General features: G+C 49.2%; 1 protein-coding gene across 5 annotated transcripts; it reads right to left on the reverse strand.

The window, feature by feature from the left end:
• On the reverse strand, positions 1 to 24,463 carry PHYHIP (phytanoyl-CoA 2-hydroxylase interacting protein). 5 transcript variants are annotated; one of them, XM_066351382.1, is made up of 7 exons: positions 24,318 to 24,463; positions 24,009 to 24,159; positions 10,882 to 10,913; positions 6,981 to 7,165; positions 5,556 to 5,730; positions 3,552 to 3,669; positions 1 to 2,098 (listed from the first exon to the last, which is right to left on the reverse strand). In XM_066351382.1, the coding sequence occupies exons 4-7, from the start codon at positions 7,143 to 7,145 to the stop codon at positions 1,564 to 1,566; spliced, it is 993 nt and encodes a 330-aa protein (XP_066207479.1). In that variant the 5' UTR covers positions 7,146 to 7,165; positions 10,882 to 10,913; positions 24,009 to 24,159; positions 24,318 to 24,463; the 3' UTR covers positions 1 to 1,563. The 5 variants fall into 5 exon arrangements, with proteins under 5 accessions (XP_066207479.1, XP_066207470.1, XP_066207463.1 ...); XM_066351373.1 differs by lacking the exon at positions 24,318 to 24,463 and having other exon boundaries at positions 24,009 to 24,242; XM_066351366.1 differs by lacking the exons at positions 24,009 to 24,159; positions 24,318 to 24,463 and adding an exon at positions 13,042 to 13,059.
• Positions 24,464 to 24,467: the final 4 nt, after the last annotated feature.

Consider the following 24,467-nt stretch of genomic DNA (forward strand, 5'->3'; position numbering starts at 1 on the left):
TCAGGCTGTGTTGGTTTATTGGTACACATTGCAAGAACAGCACAGGCAGGCAGGCCCCGGCCCGGGGCAGACAAGGGGCCGGGGGAGGGCAGCGGGCCACCCTCACGGCGGTGCTGCCAGCAGAGGGGGTAGGGCCTGAGAACCCATGTCCTCTCCTCCATGCATCTCCCAGGGCTCCCAGACCGGATCTGTGCCACAGAGACAGCTGACCACACCGCTTCCTGTGGCTACAGAAGAGGCGACCAGCTGGCCCACCTGCTCCTTACAGAGACATGGCCTTGTTGGCCTGCTGGCCCTTCTGTTTATCACAGAAATCTGGCTATCCCTATGGAGGCTGTTCTCCTCCTCCTGACATCACCTCCCTCATCCTCAAGCAGCTAGCTGCCTCCATCGATACCTCTCTTCGTCAGCCCACCTGGTCTGCTTGTCCTAGAGGGGCTACCCTCACCACCTGGTGATCCATACAAAAGTAGGAAATAGGTACAAATGCGGTTAGGCACAGGGAAGTCTTCAACAGGAGTTCCTCACGAAAGGCTTCTCCACCAATATGCTTGAAGGGGAGTGTGGACAGCGCCAGTGGGCGCGGACGACAGGTGGGGTGGCAGGGAAGCCACAGTCCAGATCACACACAGGCACCGTGCATTCACAGCACTGTGGCAGAGAGAGCTAGCCAAGTTCACAGCTGGGTGGGTGTGGGGCTCTGCAGGAAAGCCCTCAGGGCTAGTTCCACACCAGGGCCCCTCAGGGCAGGAGGTAGCCCACTCTCAGCTGAGCAAGGGGTCCCTCTGGGTCTCAGGGGTCTCTTTCCCCCCCTCCTTGACCCCAGTGGCTGCCATTCCCCAGGTCTGAGCAAGAAAGGTCTCTGGGGACTAGATTTCCAGAAGAAAGGAAAAATCCTAACAGCCCGGAGGCTCCAAAGCCACGAGAAAAAAGAGGGCCCCTTTCTAGAGCCCAGGTAGGGAGAAGCAGCTCTCCCCATGCAGGAGGAGGCGCCACGGAGCAGGACGGCACAGCAGTGCAGCTAGCTGCCTATTTATAGCGGGACAGGGCCAGTTCTGGAGTGGGAAACCCCCAAGGCCCAGCTGAGCAGGAGCATCCTGTGCTGGTCCTGAGTTGGGGGCACTAAGGAAGAGCACCCCCACAGCTCTCTGTGTCCCCTCTGGAGGAAGGCGAGCTACAGGTGGGCTTTGGGTGGGAGATGCTTCCCCAAGAGAACCCAGAGGCCACAAGTCTCCGTAAGACGGGGAGGCCTGGAACAAAGCAAGAACTAGCAGAACAGGGAAACCAGAGGAAAGGGGAAGTCTCCAGAAATCCAATCCCCCCACCGACCCACTGAAGCCAAGAGCCTTTCCAAGTCTGCCAGGCCTGGGTGAGCCACGTCTACCAAGGGGAACACCCTCTGTTGACTCTAATGCCAAGGAGTGGGGGAGGGGAAGCCAGTGACGAAGAGGGGGCAAGGGAGCAGGGGAGAGAAAGCCAGCTCCCTAAACTTAGTCACCTAGCATCACCTTGCCTGTCATTTCTCCCTCACCCCCCCCCCTGCCCCCAGCTCCCCTGGAGTCCCTAACGGCCTACACTGATGTTGCAGGTCTTGCAGCTGGGGTCTTTCTTGGCGTCGGCAGTGGACAAGCTCATGAGTTGGTGGCCGCTGATCTCCCCCAGGGTGCCCAGGGACAGGTCAACTGGCTCGGTATAGATGATTTCCAGGATGAGGTCCTGGGCGTGGCGGAAGACCAGCTCCCCATCTTCCACACTGCAGGTCAGGAACTTGTTGCAGGCAATGTCCAGAAGGGGCAAGCGGTCTCGGCAGAAGCGGTCCCCCAGGGAGCCTTTGGGGGCCAGCACCAGGATGGCGTAGTGGTAGGCTGTGTACATACAGTAGAAGTCCGCGAAGTAGAGGTTGGTGCTGGGGTTGAAGAGGCGCTGGGCGGGGATCTGGAAGCGCCAGCGGCCGTAGGGGGAGTCCTGTGGGGGCTGGCCCGTGTTGAACTCCGTGTTGCAGCTGAAGAAGACCCCGTGGAGCATGCCGCTGGTCGGGGAGCCGTGGCTGCCGCTGTTGTCCTTCAGGTAGGGCTGCAGCATGTTCCCGCAGTGGGTCCTGCCCGCCCCAGGTACAGCGCCGAGGGGAAGAGGGAATGCCACCAGTTAGCTAGGCTGAGGCTTGGCTGCTGTGTGTGGTGTGAAGGGAGCCAGTCTGGCTCCCAGCTCTCCCACCAGCTACCGCCTCCGCCTATCACAAATAGAACATTCCAGAATGTGAGAGCAGGGAGGGCCCTGGAGATGAGAGGATCCAGCCCACTCTTTCACAGAGCAGAGATTTGAACCTGCTGTTCCCCCGGCATAAACCCTTTGATGGAGACTGAGTGAAAAGCGAGGCCATCACGAGCTGGTCTTTCTGGCTCCACTTCCCACCACCCCCACACCCACAGGCGGCACCCTCCAGCCACGAGGAACCCCACCCCAGCTCTTTCCTGCTTCTCCGGTTGCCATGCTCTGCCCTTGGTCTGGACTTCCCTTCCGACCTCTCTGCACCTGGCCTGGCACACTTCTCTTCATCCTTTAAGGACCAGTAGAGGCGCCCCTTCCAATCGCAAACCTTCTAGGAAACCAGGCACTTGCATGCCACAAAATTTTTACTGCCTACTCTGTGCAGGACATTGAATTTTACTCGGTGCTCACACACATATTACATGCCATCTCTCAGTACTGTCTCCCACCCAATAGGCTGAGGTTTTCAAGACGGAGGCTCTGCCCGTACCCATCTTTATACCCTAGCACACAGGGGTGCTCTCTCTTTCTTGATTTCTGATAGAGAAACCCAACTGGGCCAGTGCCCTCACCACTCACCTCACTGTCTCTCTTCTCTAGTGTAAACACCAAAGACCCTCCAGGCCCCCACTGCCCTGGGGGAGAGTCAAAGTGACACAGTGATGAAGACAGTACCAGTGCCCTAGGGTGTGCCCTGGCCTAGCCTTGGAAGGAGTGTCAGCAGTCACAGGGGGATGGCAGCCTCTGACCCAACCTCACTCCTGCTCGGTCCTGACTGTCCTAAATGACTAGTGAACTGCCGGCCCTCTGGGTTTCAGGCTCCCCATGCGTCAGCTGAGGGTGTTGGATGACACTGTCCATTGGATCAAGAATTTTTGGATGGGGAACCCCTCTCTTTTTTCCCCAAAGGGAATTATATACATAGGCGAGCCACAGGCAATAAAATTGGAGCTGCTCAGGTTGAATGGTAGGTATGAGGCCCACCAAGCTCCATCCTCGGAGTTTGCCAGCAATCCCTCGGTACCACTGTAAGGGCTTCCTGAGACGCTCCCTGGCACCTCCAGGCTCCGCAGCAGACAGTGTGCAGACCACAACCCTTCATGCTCAGAATCTACTCACACTCCTCCTCCTGCAACCCAAGACCTGACTTGGAGAAATAGCTAGTGACTCTGTGCAGAGGATCTGGCAAGTGACAAGGCTGGGGTGACATCAAACAGCCTGGCAGCTGAGGCAGAGCTGGGGGAGGGAGAAGGACCCTGGTGGGCTGTGAGGGCTGCACGCACCTGGCGTGCTGGAAGTACTCCTTGTGATGGTTGCGGTAGAAGACGGAGAAGCGCAGCATGCGGCCGGCGATCTGCTCGGCCTTCTCCTGCAGCTGCGCCAGGTGCTCCTTGGCATAATCTGCAAGAGTGCAGGTGGGTGAGCTGGGGCCAGGCAGGGATCACAGCCCCTCCCCCATCCTTCGCCCACAGTGTGGACACCAGCTCACCTCTGTTGTCAGAGCAGCAGAGGACACCAGACATTCACAGCACCTTGGACCACATAGAAATGGGCCAGATGGAGCTGTCTGTCCTCATCACCTCTGAGCCCTCAGTGCCAGAGGCTCAGGACTCTGCCTCAGACAAGGACAGGGCTGACCTGTTATACAGTCATGCTGGGCCCCTGGGGCGGTAATCTCAGGCTGTTCTTGTGTGAAAGGAAGGAAGGAGGACCAGCAGGCAAGGGAAGGACCGAGAGGGGGAGATTTTGAAGTCCTTTAGAAACAGCCCTCAAATCCAGCAGATCAGAGGCTGCCCACACCACCCGTGGGGAAGCCAGTTGTCATTAAGTGTATGTGTGTGTGTGTGGGGGGGGCTCATGGAGAGCCTGCAGGGAACTGAGGTGAGTCTTTAGGCAGCACAGTCCTGGGGTGATGACTCCACTTCAGCATGCCAGGAAAAGCAGAGAAGTATGGAAACAGGGTAGTGAAATTGGACCTTCCCTGGAGCCCAGCCCGAGGTCCAGGCAGGGCTGCTGCTAGCCTAGACAGCGCCTGTGTGCTAACCGGGAAAAGCTGCCCGCTCCTTCTTGCTGATGCAGCCCTGGCCAGGGTGCTGCTTTGGGCAAAAGGAATATGGACTGGACTGCAGCCATCCCCAGCTCCCCCATTTAAATTAAAGTCCCACAACACCTGGACTTCTGGCATAAACTTTCCCCAGAGACAGAGGGCGCACCTTCAGAGACCGGGGTGTGCAGCTGAGCTAAGGAAAAGCACCACTCAAAAGAGAACAGCAGCTCAAGGACGCAGCCAAGGGCACAGACTTCGGCAGAGGGTGGAGCCAGCAGCCTCCGAGGCCTGAGGCTATGACTGTCCGTGGCCCCTTCCTTGTGACAGAGGGAGAACTAGGGCAGCTCTCACCATGGACACCAAAAGAATGAAATACCATGGGGCTAGAACCTGGGTCATCAGTGACCAAGTACGCTTGAGCCTGGTGTTTTGTTTGCTCATGCTGGAATTTGCAAACTAAGTTCTACTAAGAGAGCATGTGAGACCACTGAATAAGGATCATTTCCCAGGCTAAGTGGAGGCTCAAAACATGCAAAATGTGATGGTTGTGTGAAGCATGCATCAACCAATGATCATGAAACAAAGCATGGTTTAGCCACAGAATATGTTTTGTTATTCCACCTTAAGAAGAAAAGAAATTCTGACACATGCTATTAAAATGGATGAACCTGAGGACATGATGCTAAATGAATCAGCCGGTCACAGAGGAATAAATACTGTATGACTCTCCTCACAAAAGGTACCAAGAGTGGTCAAATTTAGAGGCAGAAAATGGACTGGTAAGGGCTACAGTGAGGGGGTAGCTGGAGTTGTTGTTTAATGGGTACAGAGTTTCCGTTTAGGAGGATGAAAAGTTTTAGAGATTAGTTACATACCAATGTGAATGTACTTAATATCCCTGAACTGTACACTTAACATGGTTAAGGTGCTACCTTTTATGTTACGTGTATTTTACCACAATTCAAAAAACACACACTTGCCCCAAGGCAGAAAAGCGACTGCACGCCGTTAGGGAAGTGATGTTGTCACCGTGATTAACAGTGCTCACATGTGCCTCCTGCAGCAGTCTTCAGGCTTCTGTGGGGGCAGGAGTGGGTCTCATCTATCTGTGTCTCCCTGACGGCCTACGCCTGGTGCTGGGGTACAGCCAGTGGTAGCCAGTGTCTGCTTTGTTAACACGAAGCCCCTCCTGACCCTAACTAAACCGACCCGCAAAAGCAGCAAGAGAGCGGGGCCTCACCTCCGGTGCAGAACTCCACAGTCTCGCTCCAGCCGGACACCAGGTACTCCCCGTCACTCTGCTTCACGGCGGTCTGCACCGCCACGCTGTACTCCGTGCGGGGGCTCAGGAACCAGTGGCCTCTCACCGTCATGGGCAGTGGCACAGCCTTGGCCACGAGTTTTGTGGGGACATCCTGAGAGCCAAGAGTCAAACTGGGGATCACGCCCAACCTTGTGTTCCCTCAGTCCTCCACTCCTCATGCCTCCTGAGGAGGGCCAGTCTCAACGATTCTATGGCTTGGTGTCCTGACCACCATTTCGCTGCAGAAGCAAGCAGTGGCCACTGGGATGGTCCTATAGACACGCCCCAGCCTCCACCCCTCCTTAACTCCCCTATGCCTGTTCTCTTGAGAACTGAGGAGAAAGACCACTGGGGTAGAGACCCACAAAGTTGAGGGCGACAAGACCTCTGTTTTCGAGGGAGACTTCAAGAGCTCTGCACACTGCAGTGCTGTCTCCACGGCAACGGCCAATGCTGAGAAGCCAGGGAGGAAGGGAAAATATGCCTTATTCTTTTGGGAGGAGGTTAAGGGGATGGTGTTGAACATTCACGTCACCGTGGCAACTGGCCTGCCAAAAGACATCCTGATCAGGGGAGCCAGCTCCAAAGAGAGAGAGCGTGAGTAACCCACATGATGCCATCATCATAGGAACCAGCTTCTTCCCACCTCACTGTTCCCCTGGCCTTTCTGCCAGTTTAGAAGATGGGAGCCTTCCTTCCATCCGCTCCCACACCACCTCGAACCCAGGGAAAGTCCCCAGCCAACAGGGGACTCTCTCACACTCACTGTCTAAACCCAGCAAACAGGCCAGAGGGCCAGAGGCAGAGAGAATCACAGAGGCCCAAAGGAACCAGCAAAAGCCCCACCCCTGCCCATGACCCATGTTAGCCACCCAGTCAACAAGGCATCCTCAACTCTGATGTCGTGGCCCCACCCAAGGTTTTCCCACCCCTTTGAAGCCCTCCCTAATCATGATGCAGGTAACAATATTTGTTGGGCCCTGTGCCAAACACCGCAAAAACATTACCTCTCAGAAGCCTCTCACAAGCCTATAGAGCAGCGGTTCTCAACCTGTGCATATAAAATATGTATTTCCGATGGCTTTAGGCGACCCCTGTGTTTTGGTCGTTCGACCCCCGCCGGGGTCGCGACCCACAGGTTGAGAACCGCTGCTATAGAGGTTGGCATTATTGTTATTCCTTTTTCCCCAGCAATGGAACTCAGGCTCAGAGAGGTTAGATAACTTTACCAAGATCACACAGGAAGAGCCTGGATTGGAATCAGGCCTCTCCACCTCCCCACCATCATCTTCAGGCATGCACTATCCTGCCTCTTTTCAGAGCAGGTTTGAGGAAGGTGTGCTCTATGGCTTCTTCACTCACCCGGTGCTTGAATTTGTTGGAGTTCTTATTCTCCTTCTTGTTGAGGTCGATAAAGTAATGGGTAACCCTCTCCAGGTCACTGTTCTCCATGGCCCAGGAGATGCGGAAGGAGTCGCAGGTGATGTTGTTGACCTCAATGCTGTGGGGCGTGGACAGCAGCTCCATGCTCCCCTCCAGTTTGGCTCCTGTAGGAGAAGGAGAATTAGCACCCGCCTGCCACCACAGAGTTTTCTGGAATGTTTTGCTCCCAGCATCCTTTGTGAGGTGGAACCTTGAGCCATTGCTTGTACTGCCCCATCAAATATGACCGAAAGAACCTGACCAGGCAGTGGTGCAGTGGATAGAGTGCCGGACTGGAATGCAGAAGGACCCAGGTTCGAGACCCCGAGGTCGCCAGCTTGAGCGCAGGCTCATCTGGCTTGAGCAAAAAGCTCACCAGCTTGGACCCAAGGTCGCTGGCTCGAGCAAGGGGTTGCTCGGTCTGCTGAAGGCCCGTGGTCAAGGCACATATGAGAAAGCAAACAATGAACAGCTAAGGTGTTGCAATGAAAAACTGATGATTGATGCTTCTCATCTCTCTCCGTCCCCGTCTGTCTGTCCCTATCTATCCCTCTATAAAAAAAAAAAAAAAGTGACCGAAAGATTGCACAGAGAAGACCGGAGGGATAGGGCAGAAGGTGGGGTGAGGCACCCCTCCCAGGGGCTCTTGGCCCTCCTAGGAGGGGTCTGCAGAGCAGATGGCACCTAACAGGTGGCAGAGGCAGTGGGAATGCTGCAAATGCCAGGCGGGACAGATTTGCAGCAGATGGAGCCAAGGAGGGGGCCCTCAGCCAGCAGTGTGAAAAGAGAAAGAGGTGGAGGTGGAGAGAACAGTGTGAGGCATAGAAGAGACAGGAAGCACCCACTGAGGAGATGTGAGGGTGTAGGCAGGAGCCAAGGGGCCCAGGGGGCCAGGGCTCTGGGGGTCAGGCCCCCTCCTCTCTGGAGTAACTCAGCAGGGGTCACTACAATAGAGGGCTGAGAGTGCAAGTGCCGCAGAGACCCATGTAAATCCACCGGGCAGGCAGCACAAGCCACAGCCTTTGTCCCACCCATAACTTTTCCACTGTCATTCCTTCCCTTTCAGTAAATCCTCTGTCACTTGACTCTTTTAAATAATTAGGTCTACCTTTGACATCTATAGCAGGCTGACTAGGTGCTGATAATTCCAGAAACATCATCTCATGTAAGCTCACAATAGGTATCTACTATTATTATCCCATTTTACAGATCAGGTAGCTGAGGTTGGGGGAACTAAGATGCCAAAGGTCACACAGTTACAAAATGATTTGAACTCAGGTTTAACTGACTCTGGAGCACTTTATCATTAAGGTTGTGTTTCCTTGTGCGTGTGTGTGTGACATGTGTCACATGTGTGGCATGTGTATATGCAAAGGTGTACATGGCTTTACCACTATTTTTCCTTCTCTGTTCTATTTTTTCAAGCAATGGTATTTTCTCTCACCTCCCCCTCTCACTCCTTCACTTCCTCCCCTGGCTGCTCCCAGGTGGAAAAGGACCATACCACCATCGCTCTTACCTGCTCTTAGGTAAGAAGCACTGACTATGGCCCTGACTTTGGCTTGGCTCACTAAAGCTCTGGGGGTGGGGTAGGGAAGTGAGGGAGGAGGGGAGGGGCCACCTCTGGGACAATAGCAGGAGTGTAGGCTGGACTTTCTCCTGGGCACCTGCTTAGTACCTAGAGGTCATGGTTCTTCCTCAAGCCCAGTCCCAGGACACCTCAGATTTCTGGAGTGCCAGCTCCTTTTCTCCTACTTCCCTCTTCTCTTAACTTAGGCGCTAAGGGTGATGGTACCTCGAGCCTTCGAAAGCAGGTACTTCTATTTATAGCTTCCAGAAGATCCAACCCACACTTCCCTGTCAATTAAGCCTGCTCTGGATCCTGGCACCTCTAAATTAACCTGTGGGCTGCCTGGATGGCAAAAACAGGGCAAAGTATATGGGTGATGGCCTTAACATGTCCTATAGTGTTACCTGAGTCCTTGTCACATCTTAGCTTTCCACTCTAAAGCATATGCTTGCCTGTTGTGAGGTCCAGTAAATGCCAGTGGCTTCGTGAATCTTACGATAAATAAGCATGGGAGTGCTAACAGGTCTGCCACAGAATAAACAGAAGGGGAGAGGGTGTCTAGAAATAACTATACAATAAACCAGTTTGTAATTCATGGGGATAGGTATAAAGCAGTGGGGAGTTGCCATCCCCTGAGGTCCCAATAAGGAAGCCCCAGGGAGACACACATGTGCCCCCACATGCACAACACTCACACATGCACTCACATATATCAACACAGACACACTGCCACCCCAGTAAGGGCTTCAGTGACTGCCTCCCACCCACGTGGGGTGCAGTCCACACCTACCCTGTGGAGGGGCACCTACTGCTGCCTCCGTACTTCTCAGTGTCCCAGAGACAGGAGAGCCGTGCTTGGTGGTGAGGGATCCTTTCCCCTCTACAGTTCTAAGACAGCTGAGACTACCCCCTCCATGAGAGTTCGGGAGAATGGCCGTGAGTGACACTAGGTGAACAGTGAAGCCGGGGTGGACCAAAGGTGGGCATGATCCGTCATTCTCCAATCCCAGGTGACCGAGAAAGGGCAGGGTGTGAGAGACAGGTTAGACAACACCCGGGAAACACCCACACTCCTATGTGAATCCACCCAGAGACAAGCATTCACACACCCACACACAGGCAGGCATGCACATGTGAGCACAACACACACACACATGTACCAAGTATGCCCAACCACAGGCTACCCACATCTCAGACATTCTCACTCCCCCATACTCACCTGTGCACTCAGGGACCTTCCACCACCCTCCACACTGTCCCACAATTTTCCCTCCACTAGCTGTCACCTTCATTAGACCCACACATGTTCATGTCCACAGGCTCACACACACACACACACACACACACACACACACACGCATGCACAACCTTCTCCCAAAGCCATAGTTTTGGGAGAAAGAAAGCCACAGGCACCAACATGCATGCATGCCACCTCCATAGAAGGCTGTTTGCATACCCATGTGTATGCACACACACATTAACCTCTACCCATATTCTGTATTTGCTCTCAAGTCTTCTCTAGGCTCAAAGACACAGACTTTAAAAATGTGTTTGTCTCTGGCCACGCTCTGCCAACCCTGAGCCTTCACATGCCAACAGGTTTGCAAACCTACACAGCCCTGCCCACCAACAGGGGCTCTGCCCACACTTTCCACCTACCTACCTTCTTCTGCGCCGAATGGCACCTCCCACGCAGACACCCTCCATCAACATGTACTCCCACACACATGACAAGAGGATGTACGTCCCATAAATATACTGCTTCATACTGTCCCCACAGACATGTACTCACATGCTACTCAGACAAGTGATCCCACACACATGTGTGCCACATGTAGAGGAAACATATGTTCTTAGACATGCCAAACGACAATCAAAACCCACACATGAACATAAGTGCATGTAGCTAGAACTCTCTACGCAAGCAAACCTCCAGTCTCCTCACAAACAAACATACCTGGTACATACATAACATGATACCCTTTGCCCATGCCCATTCAGAAGAGCCACCACCTGACAGAGAAAAAGCTGCCCCTTACCCTGCTGTCTCTGTTGGCAGCGCTGACTGCAGCAGAATGGTCACGGGGTGACTAACTGTGGTGCCCTGGGAACTGGATCCAGCTAGTAAAGGGACAAGGTCGCCAGTCCTGGCAATTCAGGTGGGCACTGCAGGCAGCGGCAGGACCCTGGGGCCCCCAGCTCCTAGTCCTTGGCCGCCCGAGTCCTTCTCGGGATTGACAGCAGAATGTTTTGGGAAGGAAGCGCACTCACCTGCCTCCACCACGCGCTGCAGGGGAAGAGACCTGGAAGGGAGGGAAGCGAGAGAGCTCTGTGTGAACGGGCTTCCACGCAGAGGGGCAGCGGCCAGATGCCTGGGTCACAGGCAGCAGCGTTCACTGGCTCTCCTGGCTCCTTTTGCAGCTGCCAAGGAGGCTTCTTCCATGCCCCACAGGCAGCTCTTGCCTGCTTCGCAGCACGCTGCTTCCCCGGGAGAGGCGATGTTCCCAGCCAGCGCAAGGAGAGAGAGGCAAGAGCAAAATCAAAGCGGTGTGGAGGAGAAAGAGGCAGAGGAGACTAGAAGGAATGGGAGAGCCAGACCCAATCTGGCTCCACCAATGGGATCAGTGGCTGCCCAGCGTCAGGTGACAATAAGCAAGCTCGATCCCTGTTTGCTGGGGCGGGTGGGAGGGGGAAAGGGCATAAGGTCTCAAAGGGAGCTACGCGGATGTCTACTGAGACAGCAGTGGTGGCTACACCTTCCCCCATTCTCCAGGACATGTGCCCTCAGCACAAGTCCCTCCAACACACCTCTACTTGGAACTCTCAGTTGAATGCAGCCCCCAAACTTTAGGATGCTGGGAGAGGGGTGGAGTTTTGCCCAAGGGTTTAGGAGACTGAAGCAAAGATTCTGATTGGGGAAGGGGGTGGCTCTGAAGGGGCAGGATCCAGTTAGGGCATGGGAGCTGGTATCTATGGCAGGGGCAGGGGCGGTGTCTGTCTTAGTCTGGGTTCTTTCCTCCCAGCCTTTCGTTAATTCATGGCTCCATTTTCTTACCAAATATGAAGAGCTATTATATGGAAGTCCCAGGAACCCTGGTGGTCTAAGGAAAATCCTCTGGCTGCTAGGTGTCCCCAGAGAAAGGGACAAGAAAGAGAAGTGGCGGGTCTGTGAGGGGTGTGCAGAGGCAAGATAGTGGGTGGTGGGAAAGATGCACAGAGCTCGGAATGGACATCTATCTACCCAACCATGTGGACTAGAGGAGCCAAACCCTAAACACAGAGCGAGAGAGAGAGAGAGAGAGAGAGAGAGAGGGAGAGAGAGAGAGAGGGAGAAAGAGTACCATCTGCTCTCTTATCTGCAGGAGGCTTTTCTACCACCCAGAAACTAGGACCCTGTGGATGCTGCCATGAAGAACACTCAGAGAAATTTGAACCAAGCAACCAACAGTGAATATGGGGAGAAGAATGGGCTTTGCAGTCAGACAGGTACAGATACAATTCATGCTCTATTACTTTCTGGCTGGGTGGCCTTAGGCAAGTCACTCAACCTCTCAGAGCTTCATTTTTTTCATCTGTCAAATGGAATAACACAGGTTTTATTGTCATCATTGAATGAGATAAATATGTGAGTCACTCATCCCTGGGTCTGGTACACAGGAGTGTCCAGTCACCTATAAGAGCTGGTATCATTGCCATCAGACTGACAATATCTGCCTGCAAGGAGCCCACAGTCTTTTAGGGGAAAAAAGATGGACATTCAGAGACACAATTAAGAAACAAGAAGCAGACAACTAAATTGCAGAGTACAGATAAGAATTCTCAGAAGGAGGAGTCAGGACGAGCTCCAGGACACAGGTAGGGCTAAGCCAAATGAAGACTGTGCAAGCAGAGGTGTGGTGGGGTGGGGAGGGCTTGGTGCAGGACAGCAGTCAGGAGACACAGACTATGCAGGCAGACCCTGCGTGAGGGCTTCAGAAAGCAACAGGAGAAGGCCTGAGCTAAGCATAAGGGACATGCATTGAGAGGGACTGAGGGGCTGCAGACATCCCCCCCGCTGCAAAGGTTAGAGCAGGTGACCGTGAATAAAAAGTGAACAGTTCACCGAACACGCAGACAAGCAGAAGCAAATCCCACCCTTAATGGGTGTGGAGAACCTGAGCAAGTTTGGTCAGATGCCGACCCACAGAATGCGGTGTGGTGTGTCTCACCGAGGAGGGAAACAGCACTCCCTGGGCCAAACCTACTGGGAGATGGTGAAACTCCTGAAACATGTGAAGCATAATCTCATGGTGATGGCCAGGTCCAGACAGCTGGGCCCATTGTCCCTATAACAATCCTGAGGGGTATTGTGAGGAAAAGGTCAAGTTCACTGCACCTCAATTTCCCCCTCTGGGAAAGGAAGGCTCGCCCCAGCACGTCTCCGCCTCCTACCTTGGCAGGCTGGCATGTGGAGGATGCATGAGACCACACGTCCTGAGCAGTGAACAATAGCCCTCTGAACGCGCTCCTATAGAGTGGAGTGCTGGCATCGGAAGGAGGCACAGCCCTTTCAGGGCTTTTGCCTCTTCTTGCCTCACAGGACTCCTCAGCCAATCACATGAGAGCACACATGGTCGGGAGAAAGCATCGCGTGCCAAACATAACTCACTCCGCATGAAACCAAACCACTGCCAAGAGGCACTGCCACGGCATTTTTATCTTTCATAACTTTCTGTTATACAAGTAATACGTGCTCATTGTAGAAAAATGAGATTAATCCTAAACTCAAGAGAAAATTAAGCTCGTTCGTGTCCTTCCTAATCAGAGATAGGCAAATAAGATACACACTTTATTAACAAAAATAGAAAATAGAAATACTGTTTTATAACCTGCTGTTCTCTGTTACCAATACCTTTTCTTTTTTTTTTTCTCGTGTGTGTATGTGTGTGTGTGTGTGTGTGTGTGTGTGTGTGTGTGACAGAGAGAGGGACAGACAGACGACAGGAAGGGAGAGAGATGAGAAGCATCAATTCTTCCTTGCAGCTCCTTAGTTGTTCATTGATTGCGCTCATGTGCCTTGACCCGGTGGCCACAACAAAGCGAGTGACCCCTTACTCAAGCCAGCAACCTTGGGCTCAAGCCAGCAACCTTTGGGCTCAAGCCAGTGACCACGGGGTCATGTCCATGATCCCACACTCAAGCCAGCAATCCCGCGCTCATGCCAGCGACCTTGGGATTTCAAACCTGGGTCCTCTGCGTCCCAGGCCAATGCTCTATCCACTGCACCACCATCTGGTCAGGCAACAATACTTTTTCTGTTCATTGCCTAATCTTTCCACAATATTGTTTTCAATTGCTGTAGATGTTCTGTTGTCGGGTCATATACCCTTTTTCAGAGGGCCAATCCCCTACTGTTCTCTGATAAGTTGTCTTACTTTTCCTCCATTCTAAATAGCACTATAATAAACATTCTTAGAGCAAAAGCTCTTCCTGTGCCTTAATTATATTTCCAGTAAAATATTAAAGGGTTTAGACCATATTGGAATACTGATTTAAACAACAAACTGTTACAAAAAAGAAAAAAAAAAACACCCGAAGTGGCCTTTGGTAAATTTGAATACTAACTGGATATTTGATAATATTTAGGAATTATTAGTGCTGATATCTTATGGTTCTTTTATTTTTTTAATTTTTATTTATTCACTTACTTATTTTTAGAGAGAGGGAGAGGGAGAGAGAGATACATCAGTTTATCAATTTGTTGTTCTACTTATGTATGCACTCATTGGTTGATTCTTGTATGTGCCCTGACTGGGAATGGAACCCACAACCTAGGCATTGTGGGATGGTGCTCCAACAAACTGAGCTACTTGGCCAGGTCCTATGGTTATTCTTTTAAAAGAATATCCTTCAAGGTCCTGTCTAGTGGCTCAGTGGATAGAGCGTCAGCCTGGCATATGGACATTGAGGTTCAATTTCCTATCAGGGTACACAGGAGAAGCGACCATCTGCTTCTCTCTCTCTCCTTCTCCCCCTTCCCTTCCTCCCCTCCCTACAGTTGGTGGTTCAGCTGCTTCGAGCATTGACCCCAGGTGCTGAGGATAGCTCAATTGGTACAAGTGCATCAGCCTCAGGCACTAAAAATAGCTTGGTATTAGAACATCAGCTCAAGATGGGGGTTGCTGGGTGGATCCCATTCAGGGCACATGCAGAAGTCTGCCTCACTATGTCTCCTCCTCTCACCTAAAAATAAAGAAAAAGGAACATCCTTCAGGTTATATTATAATAATTTATATTACATATTATAATATTTATGGGTGAATAACATGGCATCTGTGATTTGTTTCAAAATAACCTGTGGGGGAGTGGCTCGGGGCATAGCTGAGACAAGACTGGCAGGAGTGGATAACTGTTGAAGCTGAAGCTGGTACTTTGACACTCAAGAAGCTATTCTCTCCACTTTTGTGAATGTTTGGAAGTTACCATAGTAAATATTTTAGCTAATCTATGATAATAATAATAATAGCCTGACCTGTGGTGGCGCAGTGGATAAAGCGTCGACCTGGAAACGCTGAGGTCTCCGGTTCGAAACCCTGGGCTTGCCTGGTCAAGGCACATATGGGAGTTGATGCTTCCAGCTCCTCCCCCCTTCTCTCTGTCTCTCTCTCCTCTCTCTCCCTCTCTCTCTCCTCTCTAAAAATGAATAAATAAATAAAAAATAAACATATTTCTTAAGCTCCAAGACACAGTGCAAAGCATGCGATTCTCATAACCCTGACAAGTGGAGCCATCAACCCTTCTTTAAAAAGGCTGATGGTGGGAAATGAGACTTGGTTCATATGAAGTAAAATTAGATTTAAATTCAGGTGTGAGCACAAAGGCTGGTTTTTCGTGGTAGAAGGGCACAGAGCAAATGTAGAGTCGGATATAATAGAGATGAGGCTGTAAGTGAAAAAAATCCAGAGTTTTATTATTGCTTATGCACTTGATAGACTCAAATGTGTACGTGTATTTCCCCATGGTTGAACTAAGTATGGAGCTCTCATGGGCCAATGAATGCATACGCATCCAGACTGCCCAGAAAAACCACTTTATTCATTTACATGTGTTGACAGAGACAGAAGTGGGCAATGATTGTTTATAAGAACTATATCAATTTCTCAGTGCTTATTGACTTCATCTTTTTGAAATTATGTTTAGACCTCCTACAACCTTCATCAGTCACTTATCTTGAACTTACTAAATAGCATAAAAATAATTCTCAAAACTAGACACATTTCTGAGTATTCACTCAACTAAAGAATACGTTTTTTAGCTTTTTAAAATTTAAATATTTTCCCTGGCCAGGTGGCTCAGTGAAAAAAGCATCATCCCAGCACGCCGAGGTCATGGGTTAGATCCTGGTCAGGCATGTACGAGAAGCAATCAATGAGTGCACAACTAAATGGAACAATGAATTGGAATGGCAAGTTGATGTTTCTCTCTTGCTCTCTCTTCCCACCCCTTCCTTCCTCTCTCTCTCAAAACAATAGGAAAAAAAAGTTTTAATGTAAAAAAAAATGAAATATTTAACGATTTTAAGACATGGAAAGATTCTGAATTATATATATTTTCTTTTTTTTTCCCCCTTCTTTTCCAAGGGAGAGGAGGGGAGATAGACAGACTCCCACATGTGCCCCAACAGGGGATCCACCTGGCAACCACCGTCTAAAGCAGGGGTCCCCAAACTACGGCCCACGGCCGCATGCGGCCCCCTGAGGCCATTTATCCGGCCCCCGCAGCACTTCCCGAGGGTGCACCTCTTTCATTGGTGGTCAGTGAGAGGAGCACAGGATGAGGAGCACAGTACTCCTGGAGCACTGTATGTGGCAGCGCCACAAAGCGCGGAGTCACTCACAAACAGTACTACTTCCGGTGACGTGGGACGCACGCCTCAAGGCTCCAGAAGCACGTCCTATCACTTGTTACAGCTAGCAGTGACAAATATGAACCGGACATCGACCATCTCATTAGCCAAAAGCAGGCTCATAGTTCCCATTGACATACTGGTCAGTTTGTTGATTTAAATTTATTTGTTCTTTATTTTAAATATTGTATTTGTTCCCGTTTTGTTTTTTTACTTTAAAATAAGATATGTGCAGTGTGCATAGGGATTTGTTCATAGTTTTTTTTTATAGTCCAGCCCTCCAACGGTCTGAGGGACAGTGAACTGGCCCCCCCCCATGTAAAAAGTTTGGGGACTCCTGGTCTAAGGCCAATGCTCTGCCTATCTGTGGCTATGCTCACAGCAGAGTTATTTTTAGCACCTGAGGTGGAGGCTCCACAGAGCCATCCTCAATGCCTGGAGCCGATGCACTAGAACAAATTGAGCCATGGCTGCAGGAGGTGAAGAGAGAAAGAGAGAAAGACAAAGGGGGAAGGGAGAGGTAGGGAAGCAGCAGATGGTCGTTTTTCTTGTGCGTTCTGACCATGAATTGAACCCAGGACATCCATACATTAGGCCAATGTTCGACCACTGAGCCAACCATCCAGGGCCTGAATTATATTTAAGGTCTCTGATAAACTATATAGAAACACTAATGAAATGTTGAAAGGGCAAAAGAAACTTCAAGGAAAGAAGATGAAGAACAATAAAGAAAGAATTGCAAGTGAAATGAAAAGTGGAAGGACTAACACAATAGAACAATGGTACTGGGATAGTCACTAAGTTATACCCAAAGTGGAACAGCATAGTGGAGGAACTGAGGAATACCACCGAGCACCGTGTAGCATGATACCACGGACAAGGCATCCATACAGAATACACAAACCACTGCCATGTTGGAAGGGCTCCCCCCTACTCACCCAGTATTTGCCCCACTTACTCTCTTCAGAGAGTTGCACCCAGAAGAACCTATAGAGGAGACATATGAGAATACAGTGCAAAGATGGCTTTTACATCAATGGTGTCAAAGTTAAATTACTGCTGCAGTCCATCTGGAAACAAGCCACACTTTTTTTTTCTAAAGCACATCCAGATTTGTGACTTGGGTCTCATGACAAGCTGGAATTCATTTATTCACTCAACAAAAATTTGTTGTGTGCTTCCTGTGTATCAGGCACTGAGGAGAAAGCTCTGTGCTGTTTGGGGGCTTCCTTTCTGGTAAGGGAAAGAAAGATAAATAAAAAACTCTATTAGGTGATGATGAGTGCTACAGAGAAAAATAAGTCAGTAAATAGGAATAGGGTATGTCACGGGGGGGGGGGAGGTTACAGTTTTAAATAGAGCCATTAGAAAAGGTCTCTTGAAAAGGTGACTTTGGAATTAAAAAAAAAAATCCTATCTGGAAAGAGGGAGGGTGCCATGCAGAATTACATGGGGGAAGAGCATTCCAGGCAACAGGTACAGAGGCCCTGAAGTAGGAGCATGTCAAATTGTTCCAGAAACAGCAAGGGAACCAGTGTTGCTGGAGCAGCATGGTCAGAGTGGAGGACAGAGAAGAGGTGGGTGGATGGACGGACGATGTAGGGCTGCATAGGCCAGTCCAAAGCCTCTGGTTTATATGGTTTATACTCTGAGATGGGAACCCACTGGGAAGTCTAGAGCAGAGATTTGGCCCACTGTGAAACATGTTAATTCTGCTGTATTGGAAGTAGACTGGGGGGGGGGGGGGCACAGGTGGAAGCAGGGAGGACAGTTAGGAGGTGATTATAATAATCCTAGCAAAAAAAATGAGGGTAGCCTGGGCCAAGATGGGATGTCAGTGAAGGAGGTGAGAAGTGGTAAGATCTGGATATATATGGAAGAGCTGACACATTAAGATGTATTGTGTGAGAGAAAGGGAAGAGTCAAGACTGCAAGACTTTTGACTTGAACTACTAGAGGAACGAAGTTGCCATGTATTGAGACAGGGAGCTCTAGTGTAGTTCAAGGAGAAAGATCAAAAGTTTGGATGAGGACAGACATCCAAGTGAAGGTGTGGGATAGGCAAAATCGCACATCTGGTGCTCTGAGAGGTCCAGACTGAGATAAGCACAAGATTTGAAGCTGAGAAAGTGGACCATTGTCAAGGGAGTTAAGAATAAAGAAAAAAGGGAAGAGTTTTAAGGACTGAATCCTAGAGCTCTCCAATATTTGGAGCTCAAGGAGAACCTGCAAATGAATAGCTTGCAAAATGATGGCAACAAATTAGGACAAATTACTCAGAGAACATGTTATAGCTTGAAGTTGGATAGCATCCTCATACCACACATTCTTCTTACTCTACTGATACATATTCAAAACAGTGCCTTGTTCATTTAGTATTTGCAACATCCATAAGGAATTCACAGGAACAGGCTTCTGACAAATGTTTATACCTTCTGAAAACCTGCACTTAGACCCAGAAAACTATATTTGTTCTCAAGAGTTTGATGATTAGTTTCATTAAGTCATCAGAAAATAAGATTGTCTTTACTATGAAATATGTAAACTTAAAAATGCAATAAAATGGGCTCTGGCCAGTTGGCTTAGTGGACAGAGCATCAGCCCAGTGTATGGACATCCTGGGTTCTATCCCAATCAGGGTACACAGGAGAAACGACCATCTGCTTCTCTCCTTCTTCCTCTCCCCCTTCTCTCCCTCTTCCCCTCTCATAGCCAGTGGCTTGATTGGTTTTTGTGTTGGCCCCAGGCACTGATCCAAGCTTGGTTGCTTGGATTGTCAGTCAGCCTTAGGTGCTAAAAATAGCTCAGTTGATTTGAGTACCATCCCCAGATGGGGCTTGCTGAGTGTATCCTGGTCAGAGTGCATGAGGGAATCTGTCTATCTCTCCTCATCTCCTTAAAAAAGGAGAAAGCAATACACTGTTATTAAAAACAAATTAAGAGCTGTTAGAATCACAAATGTGATTATACAGGGTTCAGCTAGTGATGACTTACAAGTTTCTTTTGAGGCTAGATAAAAGAATGAACACTCTTTGGGGAAAATGAAGAGAGAAGTGTTGTAACAAGTAAAGAAAAAAGCATAATGGTGCTAAAAGTACACTGCTCACAAAAATTAGGGGATCAGGGAACATGCAGATACTCCAGTACTTTCAGCCTTTTGTATAGTGCATTTTCACTAATGAAATACAAGTTGGTTTTGCATCTTATTTGCATAATAAAACAACCTTCTTTGACTTGTCTGCTTTTCTGATGTGTTTAATAAAAAAAAGTTAAATCTTTGTTTTTTTTTATCGCTTCATATTCATTTTGAAATATCCCCTAATTTTTGTGAGCAGTAGATATCAGCCTAATGAGAGGAAAGGTTGAAGAATCTTCTTAAAGGGAAATTATAATAGTTGCCAGGAGGTAACTCCCAAATGTTAAATGTGAAATGCTTGATTTAACTCTTACTTCTTATTGTCCTTTCTGGGTGAAAAATGCTGGGGAAACCCAATAAGCATTGCAGGAAAGAAACTGGTTAAATTATGATATGAGACAGACTGACCTGTGGTGACGCAGTGGATAAAGCATCAACCAGGAATGCTGAGATCACTGGTTCAAAACCCTGGGCTTGCCTGGTCAAGGCACATAGGAGAAGCAACTACGAGTTGACATTTCCTATACCTCTTCCTCCGCCTTTCTCTCTCTCTTTTCTCTCTAAAGTCAATATATAAAATCTTTGCCTGACCAGGTGGTGGCGCAGTGGAAAGAACATTGGACTGGGACGCAGAGGACCCAGGTTCAAAACCCCAAGGTCACAGGCTTGAACAGAAACTTATCTGGCTTGGGCGCGGGCTCACTAGCTTGAGTGCCGGCTTGAGCATGAGATCACAGACATGACCCCATGGTCGCTAGCTTAAGCCCAAGGTCACTGGCTTGAGAAAGGGGTCACTGGCTCAGCTGGAGCCCCCAGTTAAGGCGTGTATGAGAAAGCAATTAATGAACTAAAGTGCTGCAACTACAAGTTGATGCTTTTCATCTCTTTCCCTTCCTGTCTCCCTCACAAAATAAATAAATAAATAAATAAATAAATAAAATCTTTTTTAAAAAGCCTGGTACAAGACAATGTAGACTACTATTTAGCGACTAAAAAGCATAATTTAGAAGCATATTTAATAACTCAGAAATGTTCACAGTATACGGTTAAAAGAAAATGATTTTAGGACTATGTGCAAAATACCTCATTAAAAAAAATCGACATGCATAAAATAAAACTTCAAGTACATAGAACAGTTGCTGGGGTAATAATAATAAGTGATTTGCCCTGGCCGGTTGGCTCAGTGGTAGAGCGTCGGCCTGGCGTGAAGGAGTCCCGGGTTCGATTCCCAGCCAGGGCACACAGGAGAAGCACCCGTCTGCTTCTCCACCCCTCCCCCTCTCCTTCTTCTCTGTCTCTCTCTTCCCCTCCAGCAGCCAGGGCTCCATTGGAGCAAAGTTGGCCCGGGTGCTGAGGATGGCTCTGTGGCCTCTGCCTCAGGCACTAGAATGGCTCTGGTTGCAGCGGAGCAATGCCCCAGATGGGCAGAGCGTCGCCCCCCAGTGGGTGTGCCGGGTGGATCCCGGTCGGGCGCATGCGGGAGTCTGTCTGACTGCCTCCCTGTTTCCAACTTCAGAAAAATACCAAAAATAAAAAAATAAAAAAAATAAAAAAATAATAATGTGATTTAAATTTTCTTCTGGGTACTTTTTAAATTTTCCAAAATTTTCTACAATAAGCAAAACAAAACAGAAAATGGGGAGTTTGTAAAACATTCGTGGACTTCAAAGCCCAGAGAATGAGATCAAAGCAATTTCATCTATTGCTCCAGTCGCTAAAGGCTGCTCAGAGTACTTCTGTAGGGGACATTCCGACGGAATGGTTTTTCTTTGGTTAACTTTGTTTATTATAAAACCAATAAGAAGAGAAGTTGGAAAAAGACTGGTTAGAAACCATAAAATATTATGACTAAATTGTCAAAATTTTTAAGAGTGCTACTCAAAAGGATGTGGAAAAATACATATATTCTTATATATTACATACATTCTTACTGGTGATGCATATTAGCACAACCCTTTTTGAAAGCGATTTAGCAATATGGATAAAAAATATAAAATGTTCATGTTCAAGACAGTATAGCCACTACGGAAATGGTGTGGCAGTCTTAGAAAACTAAGCATACAACTACCATTTGATACAATTGCACTCTTGGACATTTATCCCAGAGAAATGGAAACTTCTGTGCACACAAAAACTTGTACATGTGTGTTCATAGCAGCTTTAGTCATGATAGCCCACATGTCCTTCAAAGTGTGGTAACCAATCATGCCTACTCAGAAATAAAATGAATTAATCAGAAACATAACAAATTGAATAATCTCCAGGGATTTATGCTCAGTAAAAAAAGCAATCCCAAGAAGTCACATACTGTGTATTATTCCAATTTTTAATGATTTCCACTTTTGCCTGACCTGTGGTGACACAGTGGATAGGGCATTGACCTGTAATGCTGAGGTCACCAGTTCAAAACCCCAGGCTTTGCCTGACCAGGTGGTGGCGCAGTGGATGGAGCGTCGGACTGGGATGAGGAGGACCCAGGTTCGAGACCCCGAGGTCGCCAGCTTGAGCACGGGCTCATCTGGTTTGAGCAAAGCTTACCAGCTTGGACCCAAGGTCACTGGCTCGAGCAAGGGGTTACTCCGTCTGCTGAAGGCCCGCAGTCAAGGCACATATGAGAAAGCAATCAATGGACAACTAAGGTGTCGCAACGAAAAACTGATGACTGATGCTTCTCATCTGTCTCTGTTCCCGTCTCTGACTCTCTCTGTCTCTGTAAAAAACAAAAACAAACCCCCCCCAGGCTTTCAGAAGCAACTGCTACAGTTGATGATTCCCACTGCTCCCCACCCTTTCTCACTCTCTCCCCTCTCTAAAAATCAATAAATAAAATAAAAATTAAAAAGATTTCCACTTTTAGGCCCTGGCCGGTTGGCTCAGCGGTAGAGCATCGGCCTGGCGTGCAGGAGTCCCAGGTTCGATTCCCGGCCAGGGCACACAGGAGAAGCGCCCATCTGCTTCTCCACCCCTCCCCTTCTCCTTCCTCTCTGTCTCTCTCTTCCCCTCCCATAGCCAAGGCTCCATTGGAGCAAAGATCGCTCGGGAGCTGAGGATGGCTCTGTGGCCTCTGCCTCAGGCACTAGAATGGCTTGGGTCGCAACAGTGACGCACCGATGGGCAGAGCATCGCCCCCTGGTGGGCGCGCTGGGTGGATCCCGGTCGGGCGCATGCGGGAGTCTGTATGTCTCCCGGTTTCTGGCTTTGGAAAATACAAAAAAAAAAAAATTTCCACTTTTGAAATAATACAAGTATAGTACTAAAAACGGAGAACACATTAGTGGTTGTCAGGTTTGGGTGGGAGGCAGGATGTATGGTTATAAAAGGTCACTGGAAGGGATCCTCATGGTGATGCCAGTGTCTTATATTTTGACTGAATCAGTGACAATATTTTGGTTGTGATGTTGTATTAGTTTTGCAATGTTACTGTTGAGAGAAACCAATAAAGGATACTTGGGATATCTGCATTATTTCTTACAACTGTACATGTGTCTACAATTATTTCAAAACAAAAATTTACTGAAGTTGGTCAAAGGGGGAGGGGAATGGGGAATGGAAGAAGACTTTGCTTGGAGTATAGAGCACAGATGTGGGGTGCCAGTGGTGTTATTATTGAGTTGTACACTTGAAACCTGTATGGTTTTGTGAACCAATGTCACCCCAATAAGTTCACTTAATTAAAAAATGTACTAAAGAAAAAAAAGGACATCTTCTTCTGGCCTATTATCACAAGTCTGGAAATCTGTCCTAGGGATGTAATCCAAAAGCAGAAAAAACGTTAAATGCACCAGATGTTCACTACGTTATTTACAAGGAAAAGAGATGGATCTAAATGTCCAAACAGGAAAATAGGCAAATCACGACACAAGCACCTGAGAACTACCCAGTCTTTTTTATATTATTATTATTATTATTATTATTCATTTTAGAGAGAAGAGAGATGGCGGTAGGGTGCAGGAAGCATCAACTCCCTTATGTGCCTTGACCAGGCAAGCCCAGGGTTTCCAACCGGCGACCTCAGCATTCCAGGTGGACGCTTTACCCACTGCACCACCACAGGTCAGGAACCCAGTCTGTTAATACAACAATTCTTATTTGAAAAGGGAAGATTCAAAATTGTAGTGCAATACGACAGCTCTGGGAAGGAGACTGGAATACATTACAAAAGTTTTAGTATTCCATGTGGAATTTTAGCAGAAATGTTTTTCTTTCCCTCTAACTTTCCCTAATGTTGTTACATGGTTTTTACATGATGTAGGGGTGGGAGGATATTTTTTGTATTAAATTACAAATGCCAGAGTCACAATAAAAGTTCTTTACATTCATCCCTTCCAGGGAAGCAAATTTCGTTTTTCAGGTTCTAGGCTTGAAACAAGAGCTCACCTAAGGGCCTGAAGTCCCGAGCTCAGGCGGGTACCATTAGGTATTCGGTTAGTCCGCTGCAGCGGCTCCAGCGCTGCACCCACCGCCTCATCTCAGGACCCCGACAGGAATCCGGGGAGGGGACTTCGCCCCGCGAGCGAGGCCGAGGCTGCTGTCCAGAGGTGCAATGACCATTCCAGGGTCACCATCGACCACGCAGCCCACCCGGGCTCCGCGACTGAGTCCGGGTCCCGCTCTCTGCCCTGCGCCCCTCACCCCATCCCGAGCTGCAACCCCAGTGCCCCCGAGCTCCACCGCGGAGAAGCCTACATTGCGAGACGGCGTCCGCCTAGGCCCCCACACCCTCGGCTGGGCGCATCCAGCCTTGCGCCCTGGGCTAAGACCTCCGAGGCGTAACCAGGACCAGTCCCCTCTTCCTTTTTCGCCCTCTCAACCCAGCTTTTCCCGACTCCGGGAAGA

Source organism: Saccopteryx leptura, chromosome 1, assembly GCF_036850995.1.
Source record: "Saccopteryx leptura isolate mSacLep1 chromosome 1, mSacLep1_pri_phased_curated, whole genome shotgun sequence".
Taxonomy (NCBI): domain Eukaryota; kingdom Metazoa; phylum Chordata; class Mammalia; order Chiroptera; family Emballonuridae; genus Saccopteryx; species Saccopteryx leptura.

Coding starts and splice junctions, on each gene's coding strand:
- PHYHIP (XM_066351382.1), bottom strand. CDS start 7,145: ATGGAGCTGCTGTCCACGCCCCACAGCATTGAGGTCAACAACATCACC. Junction 3,670..5,555: donor TGTGGAGTTCTGCACCGGAG/GTGAGGCCCCGC, acceptor GCACTCTTGCAG/ATTATGCCAAGGAGCACCTG. Junction 2,099..3,551: donor GAGTACTTCCAGCACGCCAG/GTGCGTGCAGCC, acceptor TGGGGCGGGCAG/GACCCACTGCGGGAACATGC.